Source organism: Myodes glareolus, chromosome 3 (assembly GCF_982192425.1).
Source record: "Myodes glareolus chromosome 3, mMyoGla1.1, whole genome shotgun sequence".
NCBI lineage: Eukaryota > Metazoa > Chordata > Mammalia > Rodentia > Cricetidae > Myodes > Myodes glareolus.
This window is the reverse complement of record NC_142028.1, coordinates 64,444,781-64,467,134: the sequence shown is the minus strand read 5'-3', so window position 1 is coordinate 64,467,134 and position 22,354 is coordinate 64,444,781. Positions and strand designations below refer to the sequence as shown.

At 49.3% G+C, this 22,354-nt stretch overlaps 1 protein-coding gene and 1 long non-coding RNA gene across 4 annotated transcripts; one reads left to right on the top strand and one right to left on the bottom strand.

The window, feature by feature from the left end:
- Positions 1-1,398: 1,398 nt before the first annotated feature.
- Positions 1,399-22,272, bottom strand: LOC146895192 (uncharacterized). The gene is made up of 3 exons (XR_015000939.2): positions 22,186-22,272; positions 13,961-14,156; positions 1,399-3,050 (listed from the first exon to the last, which is right to left on the bottom strand). It is a non-coding gene; the product is annotated as an uncharacterized LOC146895192 (long non-coding RNA).
- On the top strand, positions 2,310-20,163 carry Pef1 (penta-EF-hand domain containing 1). 3 transcript variants are annotated; one of them, XM_048434254.3, is made up of 5 exons: positions 2,310-2,378; positions 13,356-13,629; positions 17,075-17,230; positions 17,663-17,806; positions 19,282-20,163. In XM_048434254.3, exons 1-5 carry the CDS (start codon positions 2,355-2,357, stop codon positions 19,509-19,511), a joined length of 828 nt encoding a protein of 275 aa, XP_048290211.1. In that variant the 5' UTR covers positions 2,310-2,354; the 3' UTR covers positions 19,512-20,163. The 3 variants fall into 3 exon arrangements, with proteins under 3 accessions (XP_048290211.1, XP_048290212.1, XP_048290210.1); XM_048434255.3 differs by lacking the exon at positions 2,310-2,378 and adding an exon at positions 5,561-5,646; XM_048434253.3 differs by lacking the exon at positions 2,310-2,378 and adding an exon at positions 11,648-11,713.
- Positions 22,273-22,354: the final 82 nt, after the last annotated feature.

Genomic DNA, 22,354 nt, shown 5'->3' with positions numbered 1-22,354 from the left:
GAGATACAGGGACATGTCTGATGACTGGGGTGTGCGTGGGAGGCAAGGAATCTTAGATGTGGTATCACGGATGCCACCCACCCACAACGTCATATTTCAACTGGGACCTGAATGAGACAGACAAGAAAGGAAAACGTGGAAAGTTAAGGGGAGAGCATTCTTAAAGGAAGAGAGGAGCAGACCCAAAGATCTGGAGAAGAATGAGCTCCACTGGTTTCAGGGTGGTGACCAGGCCAGCAGAGTGAACCGAGGAGGACAGTAATGACATCAATGAGGCTGGTGTCACAGGCTGGGTCTAGTTCTTGTAGGATCATAAAATTACAAGGATGAGTTTAGATTTTATTATAAGAGTGATGGGAAACCTTCAGAGGAGTTTAGAGAGTGACGATACTGAATTCACCTTTTTTTGTTTGTTTGTTTTGTTTTAGCTTTTTTTTTTTGTTCTTCAAGACAGGGTATCTCTGTGTAGCCTTGGCTGTCCTGGAACTCGCTCTGTGGATTAGGCTGGCCTTGGACTCAGAGACCCTCTGCTTCTGCCTCTCGAGTGCTGGGACTAACGGTGTGCATCACCACCACCCAGCCTAATTCACATTTTAAGGTGCTTGCTCTGACTTCTCAGTGGAAAAGGGAGTGTTGGAGCCAAATAAAAAGACATTGGCCAGACTACAGAGGGGTCTTGGACCAGTGATAGGTGGAACATGGAGAAAAAAAAACAGATGTGACATATTTTTGAACAACAACAACAACAACAAAAAAAACAAATGGAGATGGGGGAGTGTGTGGAGAAGACACACAAGAATGATCCTGGGTCTTTGGCCTGAGCAACTGCAGATTTTCTGAGTTAGAAGAGATGCGTTTGGTGGAAATGATCAGAGAATTCTTACACAGGGCTAGACTGTGATACAGAGGCCATGCTAGGTCCAAAGGGAGACTAAGAGGAGTGGCTAATTAGTTGGGGGCTACGAGGGAGGTTAAACGGAGGATGGGACTGACAGACAGAAGCGAAAGGGCCATGGGTCTTTTTATGAACGAGCAGTGTGTCCCTAGCCTGAGCATGAGAGTCTGTACTAAATTCCCTTTCAAGTTAACATTGTTTTAACCGACATTTGAGAAAGCAGATCATACAGCTAGAGACTGATTCTTAAAAAAGAAAACAAGATCTGCTCACTAAAGCATGTTGAAGGTGGAAAAAGGAGCAAAGAGAGTGGGAGACAGACTGGGGACAGCTGGGCCAGATCATTAGGAGCCGAGAGCATCAGAACGAAGGGGTTTGTCTGCCTTTGCAGATATGAATGAGGGATGGGAACTGCCATGGACTGCCCTGCGGTTAGTACCATGATCAGAACTGGGGGCTTGGAAAGTGCCTGGCTGGCTAGATGGTCAGATGGCCTGGCTGGATAATAGCTCATAACTCTTTTTGTTTATTTAAAAGTATAGCAAAGCATTATAGATACTGGAGATATAATTACAAGCAAACCAGACAAAATTCTTGTCCACATGAGAGTTTTTTTGAGACAGGGCCTCACTATGTAGCCTTGGCTGGCCTGGAACTCTCTATGTGGATACACTTGCCTGCTGAGTGCTGAGACTAAAGGTATGTGTCACCATGCCTGGCCACATGGGAATTTAACTAATCAAATAAGCAAGTGTAGGACCTAAACCCAAGAGGCAAGCACATGATGATGATCACTTAGTTCCAGGTTTTGACCTACAAAGGGGGACAGACCTCCTTGCCGAGACCTAGCTATTCATCGACACTAATCCTAGGCCATATTTTATTGTGAACTGACTGTGAATTTAGGAAAATAAGTCACTGCCTTTCTGGACCTCAGTTTCCCCATTTATGAAGAAGTGCCAAATTATCTTAATTTTTCTTCTACTCTGGCAGCTTGACCTTTCTCCACGGCCCAAAGATCGGTTTAGCATCCAAGTACTAAATGGTACCTATATTCCAGGAGGGGGTTAGTTCCCAGCAGCCATAACAACTGCTTGGTCATAAAAATAAAGTGATCTCAGAAAGTGACGCAACTAGCACGCGACCGATTTGCCAGGTTATAATATGGCCACCGCAAAAACAACCAACTTAGTCTAACCATTAGAAAAACCTAGTCTAACCAGTCCCGAAGGCTGCTCCAGGTCACAAAACCAAAAATAAATGTGCCACTACAGCCACCAACACTTCCGGACACTGCAACCAGACGCCCCGTTCTCGCAATCGCCCACTGCCCCAAGAATCACTTCCGTTTGTCCGCCGTAAGATCGACAGCCTGTCTGTCCAATAAGATGTGGACCCGCCCCCCCCTGAATAAGGCAGGAAGCCCCGCCTTCCATAACTGTATGGCGTCATAGTCGCCATGGCCAGCTATCCGTACGGGCAGGTGAGTTGTGGCGGCCCCTACATCAATGTCTGGGCTCTGTCTAGAGGCCCGGGGCCGCTCTTCATCCTCGGCTCTTTCTTCCCACTTTATCCGCCCCCTTTTCACGCAGAGCTTCACCTTAGAAAGGTCTTGCGTGAGCGACGAACAAAGAGGACCAGTCTGTCGCGCTGTCTTACGTCACTGAGGACCACTCGAGAGGTTTTTTGGTGTGTGTCGCGGCCCCTCTGACGTCGCTCACGCCAGGCTTTGGGGACTTGGAACTGGATAGATCTGGGTTGGATCAGACCAGGACACACTCCTCAGGTCTCCTATGGGGCGGGGTCCTCTGTGCTGACAAGGCGTTCAGAGCTGTGGTTCTCTCCCTGTCAGTGAGGGCGTGGGATAAGAAACAGGTTTCCGACTCACCTAGCACGTACTGCGACAGAATAATCAGGACAGTCAGTGTTAGGAGGTGCCAGAAGTGAGATGCTTACACCACTCACGGTAGTCCAGCGTCATTTCACGTGTAGGAAAAGTGAAACCCAGAGAAGACGCGGAGTTTATCTGATCACAGGTAGTTAGGCGGTGGGGCCAAGGTCAGAACCTGGATTGTCTGCCAACGCGTCTTCCTCACTTGCTAGCCTTTCTCGCGCCAGCCAGGAACATGGCAGTGTCATCTTTGTGGCCAGAAATCTGTTAGGTGCCAGAGTGGAGAAGTGGTTAAATGCAGTTGTGAGTCAAAAGTAGAGTCATGTCCTGGCCACATTAGTTAAGGCGTTTTTCTGAGCCAGTTTCCTCATAAAATAGGTCGAATAAGTTGAGTCCCACCTCTCACAGAGTTATTAGGAAGAACGATGTGATTTTTACAGCGCATATGCTATACAGTCAAGTGTAACATCATTTTGTAGGATTTTTTCAAAGTAACCCCCCCTCCCCCACTTCACATTGTACAAAATAATCCCAGTGAAGGGTCCCGAGTTGCCCTGATCATAGAGTAATTTGAGAGATTAATCTCATGCAAGAAAAGTAGAAAACAAAATCAATGGGATATTAGCAAGCCTTGACTGACCATAGTCAGAGGCCAAAAGATGTGCAACCCTGTACATTAATACAGCATTTGTTACATTTATGAGAGAGAGGAACAGAGAGAGAGAAAGAGAGAGGGGGGGGGAGACCAGACTTGCACATGTTCAGGAATTGCTTTCCCTCCAATTGTGGGTCTTGGGGATCAAACTCCTTGGACCTGACAGCAAACACCTTCCGCCACTGGCCCCTACACAGCAGTTGGGCCTCCTTTATACTCATATGAAGACCCTGCAGGCATGCAGGACTTCCTGTTTGATGTATAGAGGAACGAACCCAGAGAAACCTGAAGGTCCCACATAGCAAGTGAGCCTGAGGCCGTGATTAGAGCTTTGAATTCTGTTTATTGCATACATAGCAGAAGCAAGCAGAGAGCCAGTGTGGGCTGAGATTAGACGTACAACTAACTACGTTCCACTCGCTGGGTTTGGTGAGATGTTAATGGGTGCTGTCAATAGAGGAGGATTCTGTGGTTAAGCCAGTCTGGGAAATACTGTGTTAGATACAGCTTGATAATATTCATTAAACTGCCAGAAAGTCATAAAATACGTAACATTTCTTTGAAGCATTACTTAACCATGGAACACCCCTCCACATTAGTTTTGTCTTATGTCTTTTTTGTTTGTTTTGGTTTTTTTTGTTTGTTTTTTGTTTTGTTTTGTTTTTGTGTGTGCGTGTGTGTGCGTGTGTGTGTGTGTGTGTGTGTGTGTGTGTGTGAGAGAGAGAGAGAGAGAGAGAGAGAGAGAGAGAGAGAGAGAGAGAGATATTCTGGTATTCTGGATGAGCTCAGTTTGGGAAAGCATTGCCATAGTACATTTGGGGTTTTTTGTTGTTTTGTTTTTTTAGTGGCTGGTTTGTATCAGAATTACCTGAGAGCTCACTTAAAGAACAGACTTGGATCCCACCTAAGACTTGCTCTAACACAGATTCCCACTGTTTGAATGGGAGCCTCGCCCCAGTCCCTGGTATCCAGATAGCCAAAGAATCTGGAATGTTCAGTTGGAAGTCCACCCCATGCCCCCTCCCTGGAGCTGCCCCTGTCCAGACTCCATCCCCCACCCCCATCCCCGAGAAAGTCTGCCAGACGATTTTCCCTCCCCTGGAGCTGCCTCAGTGTGTGTGGCACTGAGAATCTAGTAGCCAAAGGTTGACATAGCAGCTGCCTCAGTTGCCCTCCAATGTATTTTTTGAGACAGTTTTTCACTGAGCCAGGAACTCTCTGAGCTGGATTATCTGGCCACCGAGCTCCAGGGATCCTCATCATCTCTGCCTCCCCAGGCATGCTTTGCCTTACCTGGCTTTTTTACTTAGATGCTGGGGATCCATGCAAGTAGGTCCTGATGCTTGCATGGTAAACACAATGCTGATGGGGCCATCCTCCAAGCCCCAGTAGTTGCCATCTTAATAAGCTCTAGGGGTGATTTATATACACTCTAGAAGCAATGACAGACAGAACCGGGCTAGAATTCCAACACTACTCACTTAATAAGTCTTCTGTGCTCTCGGGTAGACCATTTAAGGACTCTGAGCCTTAATTTCCTTACCATAGACAGGGAGGACTAGCACCTGTGCAAAGGGTGTAAGGAGGGTGGGGCGCGGCAGAGCGCAAGGGAGCCCTGAATGTCACTGGTGCATAGGACATGGCAGCGCTTGCTGCCACTGCCATGATGGTTACTTTGCCACAATGCCTGGGCTCATACTCAGGGTAGAATACTGAAAAGGACCACAATGTCTGGAATAGAAGCAGCAATGGTGCTTTTCATCCCCACCTCGCAGATGCCCGCCTCCTCATCCCAGGTGTTCTGAGAAAAGAGAGCTGGTTGTTTGAAGTCAGGCAAAAGCTCAGGCAATGCTTCCTGCCTCCCACCCACTGCCTAGTTCTGGAGGCTCACAACCATCCATGGGAGGCACAGTACCTGTAACTGTCCACTGCCTCTGGCCCAGGGTACTCAGGCATCACCTGGGCTTTGGAGTAGTAAAAGTCAAGTTGGTTCAGTGGGGGAGCCTGCTTGATGGATCTCAGTGCTCAAGAGCTTGGTCTCCAAGCCCAGAGAAGTTGGTTTTCACATCCCTGCTCTGCCACTTGCTTACAGAAATTGGTTGTGAAGACCTGACGCTCAGTTTCCCATTATTTAGAATGGAGTCATAGCAGTACCTACGGCAGACTTACTGTGGAGGCGCAATGAGAATATTAATGTCAAGTGTGGTATGTAGTAAATACTCAAGTGGGAGTGGAATGCAGATATGTAGATTGTGTGAAGTGGGAGTGGACATGAGGTATTGGGATAGTGCAGGGGGACCAGCCCAGTGGGGTTTAGCAGAAGAATCACCAGTAGGAGTAAGCTGGGGGAAGGAAAAAGTTATATTCCAGCTAAGGAAATAACTTTACAAAGACCAGAAAGCAAGTAGGGTAGTATATTCCATGGTACATTGTTCTTAGCAGCTGCTTTGTAGCATACGTATCTGAGAGCTTTATTAAAGAATCAGAAAGTCCAATATTTGGGGGAAATTTTAAGATTAGTCTGGTTTTAATAATGAGGAACCAGGAGGCAAGAAAATGAGACCAGAAGTGTAAGAAGGGTCAGATCCCAAAGGGTCTTGTATGTCATTTTGAGGGGTCTGGTTTCCTCCTAAGAGTACTGAGGGAGGGGTGCTGGTGAGGGGCTTGTTACTTTTGTCCTGCAGAGCTTGAACTATGGGCCTTGAGAGGAGACATTGAAGCTGGAGAGGTGGGGGCACGGTGGCCAGTTTCAAAGCTATTGAAATACTCTCTCTGAAAGAGGACAACGACCTGATAAAGGCTGGTGTGACAGGCCATTGGCAGGAAGAGTTGAGGGAACATGGTGTTTAATTGAGGTGACAGTGGGAGGAAAGAAAGTACCCGGGAGGGCACTAAGGCTTTGATTTAGATGACTGGGTGGCAGGAAGCACTAGGAGATGGGAACAAAGAGATGTATAAGGTGGGAGGGAAGGTCAGGAAGCTGTTGGGTATGTGGGTCTGCGGCTCAAGGGAGATGACGCTGGAAAGAAAGATTTTGGATTGTCAGCACGGAGGTGGTAATTAAAGTCTTGGGACAGTTCTCAGCTCACTGTTCTTTGGTTGCATGTTTCTGTCCTTTAAATATTTTAGAAGGCTCTGCTGGTGATTGCCCAGACCATTCCTTCTGTCTTCCTGTGGCTATTTAACCCCTTAGCTTGGGTTCTTGCCTCTTCCATCAGGCACTTGAAAGGTAGCTCTGAGCAGGCTTGCCTTTTCAATGCAATCTCCTCCCTTCCTCTTCAGAAGTCAGTCTGGACCCTCTTTGATACCTTGGAGTCTCACTTGGGCTTGGAGGTAGAAAAATGAGCCCTTGGGACTAAGAGAGGATGCAGGAATTTCTGAACTGGGAGGAGCTGTGCTGTCTGTCACCTGCAGGAGTGCAGAAAGAGACTTGGAAGTTGAACTGAACCAATCGGGGGCTAGATGCTGCAGTGAAGAAGGATGTGATTTTCTGAGACTGTCTACTCCGGATGCTGAACCATCATCTCCAGCCTTTCCCTCTGCCTGTGTCCACTGTGGAAGCCATCGTACCTGACAGGTGTTCAGCTCAGCTCCTGGCACAGGCATATGCTCAGCACTCATATGTGCAGGGCCTATTTTGAATCAGTTTCCCATTTTAGCTGCATGATCGAAAGTATATTAAACTCTGGGCATCTACATTTTCTCATCTCTGAAATGGGGGTGAGCATTTAGCTCTCAGGATCAGGGAACCAGTGACAGCCATGTGAACTTAAAGCACCTCACAGAGCCTCGTTAATTATGTCCCCCAACCCTGAAAAACCCTAAATATAGCTTATTTCCATAAGCTAAGACCTTAGAGGTAGTTTCCCTGTGATGCTCTAGAAACCATGCTACTGAACTCTTGTCTTTTGCTCTCCACCCTGGTTTTCTGTTTATGAGGCTAAAATGCTGTTAGAAAATGTCTGGACCAGGTTGGCAGCAGAACATGGAGGCATAGATCTGGCTCTCATTTCTTCAAGTTCAGCCCTTAACTTGCAACTCGGTGACCCTGGGACCAGCCCAGTGCCTTACACAAGCTTCCTCCCCAGCCTGTTCTGCCTTAGTTGATGGCTGTGCCTCCTTCATCATGCGCAGGCTAGAACCCTGAGTCATTCTGAACACTTGGCTTTCTTCACTCCCCCTCCATCTCTTGCCTAATCCAATTAGTTGCCAAGTCATGTCTAGTCTCTCTCTGAAATTGCTTCAGAATCCACCCCATTCTTCCCATCCCTGCGCCTGCTGCTGTCTGGTTCATGCCCTGCCTGCCCAGCACCTGCCCCCCCCCCCCCCACCAGCCCGGCCCAATAGCTCATCTCCAAATCTGCACTGGCTAATTCTCCAGACAAGGCTCAGAGCACATTCCTCCTGCACTGGGAAGCCTTCTGTGGTGCTCTCTGTTTGCTCCACATAAAGCCCTAACTGCAGAGCGGTGCTTATGTTTATGGAGGCTTACAGGTACCGGTCACTGTGCCGGGCTTGGGGATGGTGGTTGGTGGTGGCGATGGTGATGCTAAAGAAGTTCTGGGTCTGTCCCTAGAGAACTTGCTGTTGAGTGAGGGTGACACTGGACAGGTGTGGATAACTCACCCACCAGCTGAAAACAACAGGAGAGGTGCTTGGTTGAAGGTGTAAAGGGTCTTCCTTTCTGGGTTCACAGCATGTTCTCACCATTCCTTGACCACACCGTGCTAACTCATAGGTCTGTCTACAGTGTCCCCCTTTGATTTCTTTTGGTGGAGAATACCTTCGCATCTTTCAAAGACCAGCATGGCACTTCTAGCTTGTCAAAGCAACTTTTTGGGGGAGATGGATATACATTTAAAATAATAATAATACATATGTTTGTTTGGTCTGTGCTTGCCAAACCCATGTAGGGATGGGAATGGAACACTCCGAGCCTCCGGAGCCCCTGGCTGTAGTGCACAGAGGTGGACTGGACAGGGAGTGTGGCTATAGTCTTGGTCGTCAGGAGACCTAGCTTCTGGACCTGAGCCTGCACGCACAGCTTACGCGCGACTTCTCTGAACTCGTTTCCTCCTTTGTAGAGGGGCACTGTCATTAATAGTTACTGCGTATAAAGTTCTTATCCCGTCAGGCTTTGTGTGATGAGCCTGATTTCATTCATATAGCAGGCAGTGTGAGGAGCTCCTCCCTAAGGATCCTGAGGCTTTGTGCAGGTGAGCCATTAATTCAGTTAGTGTGGTGGACATTTTTGAAAATATCTCTTTCATTCAGAGAGACTGAACTTTTCCCAGACTTAACAGCAGAAGTTAATATGCCTGAGATCCATGAAGACTGTACCCGATCTGCTATCCTACTGTGTAGTTTAACCTGCCTTTAAGAGAACAGCAGTGTAACCAACCTTACTTGCCTTGGATTCTCCATCAACTTTTACAACCCGTGCTAAGCTAAATGCAGAGCTTTACTCTTAAGTTATATATTCTATATTCTTCTATGCCGCTGACCCAGAACAGAGTGTGTGTGTGTGTGTGTGTGTGTGTGTGTGTGTGTGTGTGTGTGTATTAGTCTTTTACTGAAAGCAACCAACACCTGTGTGAGGCTTTGAGCACTGTTCTGGGTCAGCGAAGTAACTTCTTTCTTTGTAAAACTCTGCTAAAGATTTCTGTAGGAAATTGTCCTCGAAGAGCCATTGGTGGCTCATGTCTTTAATACCAAGCACTTGGAAGGCAGAGACAGGTGGATCCCTGAGTTTGAGGCCATCATGGTCTGTAGAATGAGTTCCAGAACAGCCAAGGCTACACAGAGAAACCCTATCTTGAACTCCTCCCCCCAGAAAATGAAATGTCCTTCATTCCTGTCCTATGCCATTTTTCTGTGCTGTTCAGTAAATTCAGGGCGAAGACCTTTGTTAGAGTCCAGCAGAAGACACAGGACAGGTAGAGAAGTCGCATGGGCTGGCTCTTGTCAAAACACTCCAGCTTTAGTTGCTTCCTTGTACTTGCTAGGCAGTGGTGGCGCAGGCCTTTACTCCCAGCCTTTGGGAGGCAGAGGCAGGCGGTTCTTTGAGTTCAAGGCCAGTCTGGTCTACAGAGTGAGATCCAGGTCAACCCTAAGGTTACACAGGGAAACCCTGTCTCAAGAAAACAAAATAAAATAAATAAATTGTCCCCATCCATAAAGTGGCCTTAAAGAAGTTTCTTGGGCAGGTGTGTCAGTGACTCTCTAATTTCCAGTCATTAGAGAGTGGGACCTGGTGCTGCCAGAGAAGGGCTCCATTCGCCATGTACAAAGATCTCACAAAGTGTGTTACAGAGAATGAGGCTCAAACCATTTTACTAACGGAATAATGTTACTGCAATTACATATAAAATGATACTTTTTGAATACAAGCCCTTATAAAAGCAGTTCTCACCACTGTTAATGTGGCCTTCAGAATGGATGGACAAATGCCTGTTCATTGCTGCTCACAACCAAAGGCAGCAGCCCCTCATAAATGTTAATTATGATCAATTAGTCAGACAAGGAGACTTTGAAACCAAGGCTCAGCCGCTTGCTAGCCTCAGCAACTACAAGGGCTGGGAGCAAAGTTGCTGATCCTAATACTTCCCTAGGGTCCTCTTCTACCATCAGACAAAAGTCTACAGAGCCCTTTATGGACTTTGTCAGTTGTCTACACAACAAACTATGAAAGGCAGATAATAAAGAAGCTGCTACCACTTTACCTTTCATTAGCTCACAAAAATGCAAATCTGATTGCAAAAAAAACCCATCAACTGTAGTTGCTAATTAATCCTTTTCATACTATGCTGATCAATAAAGGCCCACCAAAGCATTGGCACAGAGGAACTGAAGGCTCAGATTCTGCCAGCAGTCTTGTGGCTCTCTGTTTCAAATGTGGGAAAAGAAGCCATTTCCAAAAACAGTATAAATAAAACTTATTCATAGACTTCAGTATGGTAAACTCTTTCTAAAATATACCCTGAATGTAAAGATGGTTTTGCTGGGCTAGTCAGTGTCCATCTAGAGTTGATAGTGAAGGCAGTCCAGTTTGGGGAAAACAGGAATGAGCGCTGAGGGTTGCTTGATACCAGCAAACCCCCTTTGGTCCCTGCCTGTGGTTCCAGGGTCCTGGCCCCGTGCTGCCTCTGCAGGAGCACAGCCTGGAAGCATAGCTTCTACACCATGTGCCTCTGCCGCACACCATCCAGATCCATCCCAAACCTAGGACATTAAGAGGTTTGATTATTAAAGGTAATTCTGTATTAGATTTATCTGTAATTAGGGGTATAAAATTCGATGTAATAGGAGAGGTGAAGAGGCTCCCCACAGATGTAGGAACCCCTTCCAATGAATGTTTTGACTTGATTTTAGGTAAATCAGACTGGACTATAGAAGTTTTGTTTGCCCAGATTATTTTTCCCCCAGATGTCACTGATTCTGATTATATTAGTCAAATTTACATTATACTTTATTCGCAGTTGCTCTGAGAAATTCCAGCTCTAACTCAATTGACAAAATTGATTATTAATCCTTATCCGACACCATAGACCCTGATAATGGGCTAAAGAAGAATTTAATTCCACAGAGCGCACCGGACTTGGTGTTTCTGTCAACCAGATTCCCATGTAGGGCATTAGAGACACAGCAGCTAGTGTTTCCATTATAGCAAAATAATCCTGGCCTTCTAATTGGCACATTGAGTCCCCAGTTTCAGACATTCAAGGAGTTGGTGACAAAAGTAATCCCCTGCTGTTGTAAGTACAGAAACCTTATGTGCAGTTTTCCACCCCTTCGCTCTGCCCTTATCGTTCTCCCTTGGGGTAGAGACCCCTGTCTCAGTGGGGCTGTGACAGCTCCTGAATATCCTTTTCCTCAGGGCCATGAGAAACACCTGCCCAAACTCTCTTGGATCAAAGGTCCCCCTGACTGTGGACAAACTTGGACAGTTATGTCAGTTAATCCGAGAACAGCTCCATCCAGATGGTGTAGAGCCCATTGTTGGGTGCTGCCGTCTACGTCTGTCTTCCCAGAGCTTGGCTAACTGGAGGCTTTGCCCTGCTCTCCATGCTGTTAATGCTCCTTGTTGTCCTGTGGAGCCGTCCAGCCTGGAGTTCCCTCTCCCACCACCGTCCCTCAAAACTACTATGTTATAGTTGTTGATTTAAAATATTGCCTTTTTTACTATTCCAATATGCCCTGATGATCAAGAATTGTGTTTTCAATGCCTCCTGTCAATAAGTCGGCACCCATATCTCACTTCCAGCTGCCAGGGGTGAGTATACAGTACTACCTGAGCAATACATTCTTAGTAGACAAAAATATTCTGGTACCTATTACATATTTCACTCTATGGATCCTATTAGCCTCTTCTACTAAAGTATATCTCTAACTGTTTTAAGGATATACACACTTCAATACAAACCTTTTATCACTTACAGCTTGCCCCTAGAGTTCTGCTAGATGTTCTATGCATCTGCCTCTGTATTGTCCATTATTCTTCCATTAAACCTTGCTGATTGCAGTGGTCTGTTCCCAAAAAGGGAAATGTTAAATTCTTTTCATTAGCTCTTGGGCAGCATCAGTCTGCTTTGGCTTTCCTTGGGAATTCTCAAAGTGGCTTTCCCATCCTCTGTCCCACTCACCTCCTTTGTTAATGTCTTTACATTACAACATTCCTAGCAAGTGGTTTGAGCCCTGGAACAGGGACAACTGTTTCATCGTGAAGATGCTTGGATTTACCCCTCTGTTTGTCTTGAACACTTCTTTTTCTCTTGTAGCCGCCATTCATTCCCCTTTCAGCCATCTTACAATAAACCTAAAACTTTGTGTTTGTTTTAATTCCAAACCAACAGTAACTTTTATTCACCAGAACTGCCCAACTTACTGGATAGACTCAATGGACAAGACCCTGATTTTTGTTGTTGTTGTTTTGTTTTGTTTTTCAAGACAGGGATTCTCTGTGTAGCCCTGGCTGTCCTCACTCTGTAGACCAGGCTGGCCTTAGACTCTGCCTCTCAAGTGCTGGGATTAAAGGTGTGCACCACCACCCAGCAACCTTTTTTTTTTTTTTTAAATCTTTTTAGATCTCAAAATATTTCATCTTCCTTTTGCAAACCTCAGAAGAATGGCAAACAGCTTTGGCTTGTTTTTTGGGACAAAAACGCCTTCATTCCCCCCAGTAATGACTATAGGATTCCATTACTACCTTACAGGTCTTTTCTCTAACAGTACACATCCTACTTTTAACGCACTAACTTTTCGTTATGATCAGGCAAACGGCAGAGGGAGAGGAGTGGAGGATTTGTACTTGGGTTGGCTCTTGATCAGACTAATCCTGGAGGAAGTTAGTTCTTTCTCCCTCCTTCACGCGTTGTTGACCTGAGTTAGCGGGTGACAAACCTGAACTGTGGTGTTTGGTTTTTGTCCCTGCCTGCCTCAAAGTCGTGAGATTAGCGACTATTCATGCATCATCAGCTAGTGTAAGGAAGGAAGAGCTGCTGTGGAGGCTCTGTGCTGGGGCTGCATCACTGGTGGCCGATGAGGGACAGGCTTTGTGGCAAGACTGCACTTGTGCCCTGAATTCTGCAGGCAGAGGTCCTGAAGAGTGAGCATTCCATTTGGTTTATTTGCCTCTTCATATAACATATTTACTGAGCATCCATTGTCTATTGGAAGCTAGGGATAAGCTGCAAACTAGACATGACCCCAGGCCCTGTAAGGCCTTAGATGTGCTGGGAAGAGGAGTCTCCGTGGGTAAGTGGTAGCTTCCCTAGAAGCCTCAAGGCCACCTGAGCACTGCCGTAAGTCCAGTCTCACCTGTGGGGTCAGACATAAGAACAGCAGTGCAGGCGCTCAGTAGCTGTAAAGTGCTATGGCCTCTTTCACCACCCTGACCATGCCTGTTCTTCTTGCAGAGTTGCCCCGAAGCTGCAGGACAGGCACCTGGAGCACCCCCAGGTGGCTACTACCCTGGACCTCCCCATGGTGGGGGTCAGTATGGCAGTGGATTCCCCCCTGGCGGTGGCTATGGAGGTCCTGCCCCTGGAGGGCCCTATGGATACCCCAGTGCTGGGGGACTCCCATCTGGAACTCCGAGTGGACCATATGGTGGTGTACCTCCAGGGGGCCCCTACGGTCAGCCACCTCCAAGTTCCTATGGTGCCCAGCAGCCTGGGCCTTATGGACAGGGTAAGTAGCACCTTCAGCTCTGGAACCCAGTGTAGAACCTTTCGACCTGATCTAAGCATCCGTGTCCCATCCGTGTCCTTCCTGAAGATGTGCACCTACCCTGGTCTCTGGCTCGAGCTCCTCACCTCCTGCTTTGCTATTCTGGCAGAATGAGTGTGCTAACATACCTAAAGTCCTCTCGGCTTACAACAAACACTTACTTCTGTTGTTTGCTCTCCTCGCTCGTATGTCAGCAGCTGCAGCTGAGAGCACCCCTTTTGGGGCACGTTGAACTTAGGGTGGAGAGAGAGTAAGGAGGCCAGGCTGGGTGGCTCCGGTCTGAAGTACTCACGTTCTTTTGGCAGAAGCACATCCCATTGTTGAGCCTGACCCTGGCAGGACATGGTGCTCCGCTCATGGGGAGCTCCTCGGGCTACCAGGCAGTGGAGGGGGTGTACAGTGCTTGTCTTGGACAGGGAGAGCAGCAGACCATAGGAGACAGCAGTGCAGTCCACGGGAGAAGAAACTGCATTCCTGTAGGAGGGTGACTGACCACATCCGTGGAAAGAAAAGATGGGGTCCTTAGTGAAAGCTTTTGAGATCAGACACTCACTAACCTGCCCAGACTGCCTCTTATGCCTCAGTCCCCTCTGTAAAATAGGGACAGTGGCACTACTTCCCAGGCTGATTAGTAGACCCTAAGTGTGAAGCTGCAGCTTAATCCTGGCCACAGCATCTGGGCTTAGTGGACGGCTCTGAGAGACTTGTTTTAGGGCAGAGGAATCTTGGCGTTTAATGTGATGGTACCTGTGGCAAACGAGGGTGGAAGAGAAGGGGAAAGAAAGCCGCAGGCTGGAGGGGAGGTGTTGGACAAGACAAGGGCCAGAGACTGACGAGCCTTAGCTGGGGTCTCTTAGCAGAAGGCTAGGGAAAGTGAGTGCCAGACCCTGCTCCTCCCTCCGCCCCCTCCCTTCAGTGAGCTCCTTCACAGAGTGGCTGTTCTCAGGAGGCTGAGCACCAGTTAGGCAGTCAGGAACTGCTTTGGCCCATGAGTAGGGCCTCCTGGGAACGCTGTGCTTAGGAAGCAAGCAGCATCTGAATGGATGTACCCAGGCAGGTGGCCCTGGGGGAGGTACCCAAACCTCTGGGGTTCTGAGCACAGCCAGCCAGTAACATTTATCTTCTCAGAGCCCAAGCATCTGGCTGTTGGCTTCCGGCTCAGCAGCTCTGCAGTGGATTTCCAAGTCCTCCAAAACCTTGTGTCTGAACTCATCAAAAGTCTGCAGGGAAAGGAGCCCCTGACTCTGAGGCCTCTGATCCCTGGGCCAGAGAGTAGCAGTAGTCTCTAGGGCAGGGGAGGGAAGAAGGGGCGTGCCTCATCTGTTCTCTCATTTGCCTGCATTGCTTCCTCTCCCGGGATGACTAGCAACACCTGGGAGCAATACTGCATCCATCCTGATCCCTGCTGCACTTGCCTTAGAGTCCTGGAAAGTTCCACCTCCAAGGTTCAAGAACTACTACTGTAGGTGGCAGATCTGACCATTAGAGGTGCTGCTCTGTTCGCAGAAAGATCCCAGAGGGCCTCTGGCTTCCACATTTGCCCTCGGCCCTTGCCTTCCATCCAGCAGAGATGCTGAGTGCTGTAATGCATCCTTTGCTGCCTCCTCCTCCCCCACAGCTCCTCCTTCAGAAACAGCTGAAATACTCCTCCTCTGAAAACGTCTCCCACCACCCCTTCCTGCCTCTGCTGAGGACTTGGGTTTGCTGCTGTCTCAGGTGGTCATCTAACCTACCCCTTGGAAGTGGTTCACTTTATAAAGATGGAAGTTGGAATTCAAAAAAGTTACTTTACCTGAAGTTACACAACTAGTGAAAACCAGTCAGGACTTGAGTCCTGGTCTGTCTCGAATCTCAAGCTGAGTTCTTCTGTATGAAGCCCACCCGCACACGTCACAGAAATGTCCTCCCTCCCCAGTGACCCTACTTGTTCTAGTTTGGTTTCTGTTGTGAAGAACACCATGACCAAAAGAGGAAGAAAGGATTTGTTTGACTTCCAGGTTACAGTCTAACACTGAGGGAAACCAAAGCAGGAGGTGTAAAGCAGAAACCGAGGCGGAGCGCTGCCTGCTACCTTCACCTATTGCTCGTTCCCCGGTTCACGCTCAGCTAGTTTCCTCTTCAACACAGGCCCACCTGCCTAGGGATGGTACTGCCCGCAGTGGGCTTCTGTATCAACCACCCCAAAACCAGGGCCATAAAATGGGCCCATGGCTCAAGAAACCTGCAGCCCATGGAGTTCCAGAGAGCTACCCTGGAGCCCTAGGTCTTAGAAGCAGGAAGTCTGACTTCTCTCCTTCCCTTCTGTTTCAAAAACAGTTTATCTAGAAAAACCAGTGTCTGTCCCTATTCTCCACTACAAAACCTGATTCTCACACCCTGTGTGATGGACGTGTTTTCCTGGACCCTCTGAGGCTGACCTACAGGGTTTGGAGGCACCTGTCTCTCAGGCCAGTAAAAGTCCACAGTGTGCTGTCGCTATTTTGAGGTCACACTGAGTGTCCTTTTATTTTCCTCCACTGACCTGTTTCTTAGAGCTCCGATCTGAGCAGTCCTCAGTCGAGTTTGTGCCAGGTCGAAAATAAAAGCTAACCAGTGCACTGTTGTTTAAGGTGGCCAAGCCCGCCTGGGTCTCCACGCCAGACCCCAGTCAGGCATGCCGTTTCCCTTGGCCTCCTGTCTGGGTCTGTCCTCCACACTGCCCATGTCTGCTTCTGATCCCTTCTGTGGCCGGTTAACCCTGCTTCCTTCAGGCCGTTTACAGAGAGTTCTCCCTGCATTGGAGGGGTGGGAAACTGACATCTTAGAGCAGTTACTGGGACATTATTCACAAAGCTGTGCAGGACTCTGCTGCAGGAATCAAACCTTCGTGAGGTGCCATGCAAGCCTCCCTCAGAGAGGGGCCTGGGCTTGGTGGCAGATGGACAGGCAGGCCTGTGAGGCTTTATGGGTGGGTATTCTAGTTTGTTCTCTGTCCCTGTGGTAGAACACTGACCAAGGGGATTTGGGGCAGGAAGCATTTATTTCAGCTGATATGTTGTAGTCCATAATGGACAAGAACTCAGAAGCAGGAACCATGGAATAACACTGTTTGTTGGCTCCCTTGCAGGCTTATACTTACTTAGTTTCATAAACAGCTGGGACCACCTGCCAAGGGAATGGCACCACCCACAGATTGGACCCTCCTACATCTGCTAACAGTCAAGACAATCCCCCACAGACCAATCTTATCTGGGAAGTCTAATCTTTCAGTTGGACTCCTTTCTCAGATGAGTCCGGGCTGAGTCAAGGTGGCATTAAAGCTAATAGAACAGAAAGGAATGCCTAGGACCAGGGAGGTACCCAGAATGGCTCCCTGGAATTTTTTTGACCTGGGTCTGACTACCATGGTTTACACTCCTTCCTCCAGGTGGTGTCCCCCCCAATGTGGATCCTGAGGCCTACTCCTGGTTCCAGTCAGTGGATGCCGATCACAGCGGCTATATCTCCCTCAAGGAGCTGAAGCAGGCCCTTGTCAACTCTAACTGGTCCTCGTTCAATGATGAGACATGTCTCATGATGATAAGTGAGTTCCACCCTTCCAAGAACATGCAGGTTTGAACTGGGTCCAAGCCACTTGACAGGTGACAGAAGTGGGCAAGTAGTCAGTCTGAGGAGAACTATAGCCAGGGAGGAAGCAGGGTTCAAGATGCAATTTCCTTTACCATGGATTGTTGTCAAGACTAGGCTGCTAAGTTTCAGGCTGGTCCAGTCTCCCATTCTGCAGCCAGACATTCCCTCCCCTGGTACGAAACTGCAGGAAAGGGGTCATCATGGACCCAAGTCTTGGAGCTAAGCCACCAGCCCTGCAGAATCTGGATGGGACGGGACCGAGAACAGCCAGGTGCCATGTCTGAGGCACAGGCATTTGCTTCAGCCTGGGAGAAGGGCTGCCTCAGTGGTACCCTTGGCCCTCAGTCTTGAAACCTTCCTCTATCCTTTCCCTCCTTCCACTCAGACATGTTTGATAAGACCAAATCTGGCCGCATTGATGTCGTCGGCTTCTCAGCCCTATGGAAATTCCTCCAGCAGTGGAAGAACCTCTTCCAGCAGTATGACCGGGACCGCTCTGGATCCATCAGCTCTGTAGAGCTGCAGCAAGGTAAGGACCACAGTAGGCACAGTGGGCACCGCACAGCTAGACTCCTTTTCATGCCTTAAAACATATCAAAGGGTTTTCCTCTCACTGCCCAGTGCCAACCTATGCCATTCATGCCGTCTGGTCTGCACCCTGACTGGGGCTTTGAGCCAGAATCCAGGAAAAGGCAACTGGGCCTTGAATCAGTGCTGGGCTCCCTGGTGACAGGACTGAGTGGGACAACCCCTCTGGCATCAGAGAGATGGGGACTTAGCAGTGTGGTTCGTTCTTATTGTTCCAGCATGTGGCATGGGAAGAGACCTGCTTCAGGGCTCACAGTTCTGTTGCCACTTGGCCAGAGGTGGTTTCTGAGGTCCAGAGCCTTCTTAGAGTTGTGGCTGGGTGAGAGGACACGGGGCCACAGATCCATATCTGGTTCCTGTCTGACTCCGTAAGTCAAGCCTGCAGCCCGGGCTCAGGCCAGTAGGGAACTAAGACAGATGGCTGATGTGGCTTTGAGAACCCAGTGAGAAGTTTCATCGCCTCACAGGGGAAAGGCTGCCTAGGGAGTCGAGGTTCCTCTTCCAGGCCATGTGTTTCATTGAGATGAAGGTCTGTGTGGGGGTGAGCATGCCGTGTCTGCCCCTGCTAGAAGGGAGGGTGACCAGAACTGAACGCTGCCTCGCCAGCTCCTTTCACTGATGTTGGTGAGGTTGATAGCAACAACTTAATGAATGTTTGCCATGCCCTAGGCATTGAAACGAGCATTGCAGTCCGTTCCTGAAATTCCTCTTCCCGGGGCTAGATCCTGCTGACTGTTCCGCACACATGGACTGGTGCAGAACCCCTGCTGGTCTCCCTTTTACAAGTGACAAAACTGAAGCCTAGTCCCTTGCCCAGGGCTCATGGAGCAGAGCTCAGATTGCTCCTGGGCAGGCCAGGGACACAGAAAAGGCAGGAGGCCTCTCAGTGGGAGAAAGGAAGTGGCACACAGGCTGTGGCCTCGTATGGGGATATGACTGTTATTTAAAACGGGATATTGTGTTCAGGGCACTGTGCCGAGTGCCTCCGTGGTTGCCTTTAATCCTTATTAGAAGCATAGGTTGAGCATTGCCTGGCTTGAGTGGCAATAAGAAGGGCTAGTGAGGCTAAGCAGGGGGACCCAAAACTGCCTGCCTCCAGGACAGTGACCCTTGTGCCTTGCTGCTGTCTCTGGTGTCTGTCTGTCCAGGGAGGCTAGTGGTTCACACTTCCTTTGGTAGCTCAGGTGCATGAGATGGTCACAGGTAGGCTGCTGGCCTCTCTGGGATCTCATGAACCTTGACAGTGAAGAGATGGGGGTGGGGTCTCTGAAGAGACCTCCTGTGCTCCTGACATCTGAATGGGCCTGCGGGACTTGTGAGCGGCTGCCCCCAGATCCCCTGATCTGCTGTGCTGCAGTGCTGCTCAGTAGCGATAGACTCACCTCAGCCTCTGCTTCCTGTGCCCTTCCTCCCCAGCTCTGTCGCAGATGGGCTACAATCTGAGCCCTCAGTTCACCCAGCTCCTGGTGTCTCGCTACTGCGCGCGCTCTGCCACTCCCGCCATGCAGCTCGACTGCTTCATCAAGGTGTGTACCCAGCTGCAGGTGTTGACTGAGGCCTTCCGGGAAAAGGACACCGCCGTACAGGGCAACATTCGGCTCAGCTTTGAGGACTTCGTCACCATGACAGCTTCTCGGATGCTATGATCCAGCCTACCCAGCTAGAGTGGAGCACACCGAAGGGATGTGGCCTGTCTTCTCTTCCTCCTCTCCTAGCAAAGCTTTTCCCAGCCTGACCTAGGAAAGGACTGAAGGTTGAATACCCTGGGCTGTGGAATGGCACCACCTTGGGGTGGGGATGCTGGTGGTGGCAGTGGAGTTAGTGTCTGGTCTGCTGTCCCTGGCTTCTGGCTTTCCCCTCTGTTCCCTGATGCCAGCGCTAAGCATCACCGCTGGCCTCTTCTGGCACGACTGTCATCCCTCACTGAGACTGCCAGGTCAGATGAGCACAGTTTCTGCAAAGTGGAATCAGACTGAGCATGAGGGAGATTTGCTGGAACCAGTGCCTGGGATTCCTCAACTCCCACAATCCTTGTGTGTTAGCATTAGTTCACCTGAGACTTTGCCTGCTTTAGAGGCTTGGAGAATCTGCCGTTTCAGCCATATCTGATGAGGTTCCTGCCCTCCAAAACTTGGACACCTCACTGACCTGCCATGTTCCACTCAGCTTCAGTTCCAGGGGACAATTGTCGCATCTTACTGCCAATGTTTATAATTTGCTTTTTTTTTTTCCCTTTGGGGCCAAAAGTCCAGAAAACTGTGAGTTTCAATAAAAGACTCTACAGTCCCATGCTTCACACCATGACTCCTCTTGTGTGTGTCTGTGCTCACCATTCATTCATTCATTCATTCATTCATCCATTCATTCATCCATTCATCCTAGTAAGGACGCATCCACTGCTTACCAAGCCAGGCAAAAGCAACAGTGCTCTAGGGGCCTTGGCAGACCTGGTGATCATCTGATTTGCTAGGGTGAAGTTGTGGCTCTGCCAGGTTCCTCTGTGTCGGGGATCTGCCCAAAAGGCTGACTGTTTCTTAGGTTTAGGGTTGCCATTCTGGGCTGGCAGCTGCCACCCCAGACTTCTCACAGCATGCTCTTTTCATTATCTTAGGCTGAGTTTTATCTCTCAGACAAACTCCATTTATGAAGCCATAACTCTCCTCCTACTTTTATTAAGCACAGACACCAGTACCTGCCAGTTGCATTTCTAGATCAGCGTGATACCCAGGCTGCACTGTGTCTGTAATGAGCTGACAGAATTTCAATCAAAAGCTGAAGATACCAGACATTCTAGTTTGCTAGGGGGGCCTTATCACAGATAATGGTGTGATTATCCTCTGGCTTTGGGAGATGAAGATAAGAGCACTGAGGCTCAGAGGCCTTCAGCAGGGCTGTCCTCCCTGCAGAGTGGGGGTGGAGAGCGGCTGTGGCTTTTTCCAGGTCACAGAGGCCAGCAGGCCTGTCATGCTCAGCCAATTCAGCTCCTCTGGGCTGCTGTGGCTCCACAGTCCTAGAATCAAGAGTCTAGATCCCAACGGCCAGGCCCATCCATTTCTGGAGTCCTCTTAGGGGACCCCAGAGAGTCTAGCCTCTATCTGCTAACCTCTAGTAACCAAAAAAAGAGGAGGGGGATGGAGACTTTCTAGGTTGCTTATCTTTTGACTGGCAGAGGTGTCTTCCTGTCCTAACCGACCGCTTTGGAAACACCATCCACTGGCCATAGTTTTCACTCTTGGGCTGGCCAGAGCACAGATCCCCTTTTCCTGCATGCTTGTCTTCTGGACAGTGGAGCCTATCACCCCATTTCCCCTAGCCCAACCCCAGTCCCAAGTTCTCTCATCGATCAGGTGGCCCTGGGCTGGTCAGATGCCCTTCACTGAGCATTACTCCCCTGGGCATCTTGGCTACCTCCCCAGAGTGTGCTTGAATGCATCAGCTCCCCAGGCAGAAGGCACAAAGCACAAGGCAGAAGGCCCACCCTGGTGCAGACTGGCGTCCACCAGCAGAGTAAGGTAGCGTTGTACAGGAAGCTGCCAATCATCACCTTTGCTCCTGCTGAGCCATGTGTCCACTGAAAGTCATCTTTGTTTTTTGTTTTGTTTTGTTTTGTTTTTATATGGTTCTGGGGATGGAACCAAGGGCCTCACATATTAGACAAGTACCCTACCACCCAGCTACACCTCTAGCTCCCAAACCCATCTTTACAATGGTGTCAACCACAATCTACCTTACACTGGGAGGGGGTGCTGAGAGCTTAAGTCCTGGAGGATCCAGCCCTCAGGCCTCATCCCAAGCACACTGCCTGCCCTCACACTTGATTTGCATTCCATGGCCAATGGGAGCACAGAATGGGTAGGACTGCTCACTCTGCTGGCCAGCTGTGGCCACTGGACTGATGGGTTTGTAGAGGAGACAAACTGTCCAGCATCTAGACCTGATCGGGACAAAATGACATGCCTTACAGGGAGCCGAGATGGGCTGGGCCCCAAGGCTCTGCCCCACTTCCTGACCGCTGAAGTCAAGGAAACCCGTGAGCATCTGCTGGTGTGCTCACCCTCAAAGGCCTCAGCCAGATGTCCCCTGCTCCTTGTCGCAGGGTGGAGCTCCAGAATGTGCTCCTATTCTGCTCTGGCAACAGGTGTTGGGGCCTTTTTGGCAACCATATAATCAGCTCGGTCACAGCCGGAGCATGGCTGGCCAAATCCGTGGCTTTCCCTTTGTATTCTGTGAGTTCATAGAAAGTAAACGAAGCCCTGGTTTCCAAGAAGGTTAGGAACAGTAAATCTGTCAACCCTGCTGTCTGCCCACCTGCCTCCTTACCTTCCAGTCCAGAGGTCAGCGGGCAGGGAGCAAAAAGTGTGTCAGAGATCTAAGTCCTGGGCATCGGAGGCTGGGCACTGCCAGAGGCAGCTCGGCCTGCAGTCAGGTCATCTGGGGTGGGGGCGGGGTTGCGCAGATAAGAGCATTCCAGAGCCTTCTCCTCTTGCCA